The following is a 2,034-nucleotide window of genomic DNA, read 5'->3' as shown; positions in this document are numbered from 1 at the left end:
GTCAGGTGCACTGGTAAAAATTGGCTAATTTCACCCCCACCTGCCAGACAGTTTCTAGCACCCGAGTTCATTAGTTTGGGGAGAGTCGATTAGTGCACACTGTTGTGTCTGAGCTAAGCTGCTGCCATTCCAGTCAGCGTGCACAGGGCTGGCTATGGTCCCTCTGCAGCATACCTGGCAAGTGGACCATGCAGAGGCTGTGGGGCTTTGCAGAGGGTTGGGAACAGGTGGCTGGATCAAAGTATGAGCACCAGGGCACAAGACCACAGGCATCCCCCAGAGAAGCGCGGCAGAGACTCAACCAGATGAGAAACAAATACAGCACGCAGGTCTGATTTGCTTAGAACTGAAGGGAAGCTATGAGCGATGCATTAAACAACTGAATGATGCTAATTAATTCTAACTCCCTTCCAGTATGGTGCTGACCTGTAAGCTCCTGAAGAAGTGTTGCTTAGGTATTTAAGCCTGTGTGATTTCTGAGTGGCTTGCTTTTCCTGCCAAGGCTTTGTGGTGTGCAGGTACTCTTGTGAAAAGGAGCAGACAGCTACTGCATCAATTCACATCCCCTGCACTTTGATTGGGCATAGCTGAGCTCCCATGCTGAGGACTGAGCACTGTGGCATGCCAGGCTGCTAAGGGACTTTGGAGTTGTAATGCACCCTTGCTACCAAGTCCACACTAAGCCAGTAGCCCATTCTGTTACTGTCCAGGTGCCTCTCGGCTGAGACGGAAGGGCAAGCGTGCAACTCTTGCATTCAGTAAAGATCACCTGGTTTTGCAACAGCAGCGATGCCCATAGAGGTGAACCCTGCTTTAAAAAGAGGCATTTTTTTTTACTTCCTGATGTTCAGGGACAGCAGGAGGCAGTGATTCCGTCTCTCTGCCTCTCCCAAGTGTTATTCTGAGTGAGTTGTGATGCATGTGCAGTTTCACATTAACCCCCTTTCTCTAAATTACTGGCAGATGCTTCCCTTACCCTAACACTCGTGATCCCAGCAAAGCACTTAGACAAAATAGGCCCAAAGAACTGTATCCAAATCATATTCAACCCTTCCCGCAGAAATGGCTAACTCCGCCATCTCCTGTCTTGGAGCTGTGTAGCGTAAACTAAAGCAACATGCTTCTGCTACATACGATGGCAGAAAGTTACACTTTTTGCCAGAAACTAGATGCCTCACTGTAGACCCAGCTGCTAGCAATCGTGACTGTTCATTACAGCACATACAGGGCTTAATGGCATGAGTCACACAGGGTGTGTGGCAGGGTGAGAAGGGAGCAGCAGGGGCTTGAAGTTAATCAGCTGCTTCTCTCAAGTTAAGTTCTTGATCCTTCTGTTTGAGCTGTTTTCCACTTAACTGAGAGCCGTGTCTGGAAGCAGCCCCGTAGTCACCCCCTCTCCCTTCTGAAAACCAACAGGTTCCACCTGCTGCCGTTCTGAGAGCAGAAGAGGAGGCTTTCCACCCAGGCTCCTTGTTCAAGCAGCTTGCCACAGAGGAGGAAGACGCCTCTGCTCCCTCTCTCTTCAAGCTTGGCTGGCTATCGAGCATGACCAAGTGATCCAATAAAATGCTTCGTCCATTTGCTTCCACTCCCCTTTTTTCGATCCCACCCTCAATCCTGTGTGCTTCGCTTACCTTTCTTGCGTGGCATGTTGTTCTCCTGTCTGCCCCAGTCACAGTAGGGTACTCTGGTCTCTTCCTTGACCTACTTCTAGGCTAAGGATGTTGTGGTCTGACCACTGGAGTAGAGGACTACCCCAGTCAATGCACATTTCCTTTATTACCTTGTTGCCAAGGGAACCACCCAACCCAGCACTCTGGTTTGTTTACAGCAACACTGTGTTGAGTTGGAAGTGACCCCTGTGCTCTTCAAATATTATCTCTAGCTGAAACCTGCTTTGGGTTCTAGATCTTCCCAGTTCTAGGCTCACCTGTTGTGTCCTGGCAGCACCTGTGAATGATCAAACAGGCTAGATCTTACCAGGGAAAGGCCAGCTACTAGTTGTCCTTACAGCTGACCCTACTTTCTGAAAGC

The 2,034-nt window shown here is 49.5% G+C and overlaps 1 protein-coding gene across 1 annotated transcript in view; it reads left to right on the top strand.

The window, feature by feature from the left end:
• COG1 (component of oligomeric golgi complex 1) overlaps positions 1–1,615 on the top strand; it is a 16,303-nt gene extending 14,688 nt beyond the window's left edge. The window contains 1 exon segment of the mRNA XM_019516086.1: positions 1,417–1,615. Coding sequence (XP_019371631.1) covers positions 1,417–1,557 — 141 coding nt within the window. The 3' untranslated portion in view covers positions 1,558–1,615.
• The last annotated feature ends 419 nt before the right edge of the window (positions 1,616–2,034 follow it).

The sequence above is a fragment of the Gavialis gangeticus genome, unplaced genomic scaffold (assembly GCF_001723915.1).
Source record: "Gavialis gangeticus isolate Ggan-Ray unplaced genomic scaffold, GavGan_comp1, whole genome shotgun sequence".
Lineage (NCBI taxonomy): Eukaryota > Metazoa > Chordata > Crocodylia > Gavialidae > Gavialis > Gavialis gangeticus.
Note: the sequence above shows the minus strand (reverse complement) of the source record. Positions and strands in the feature narration are given on the sequence as shown.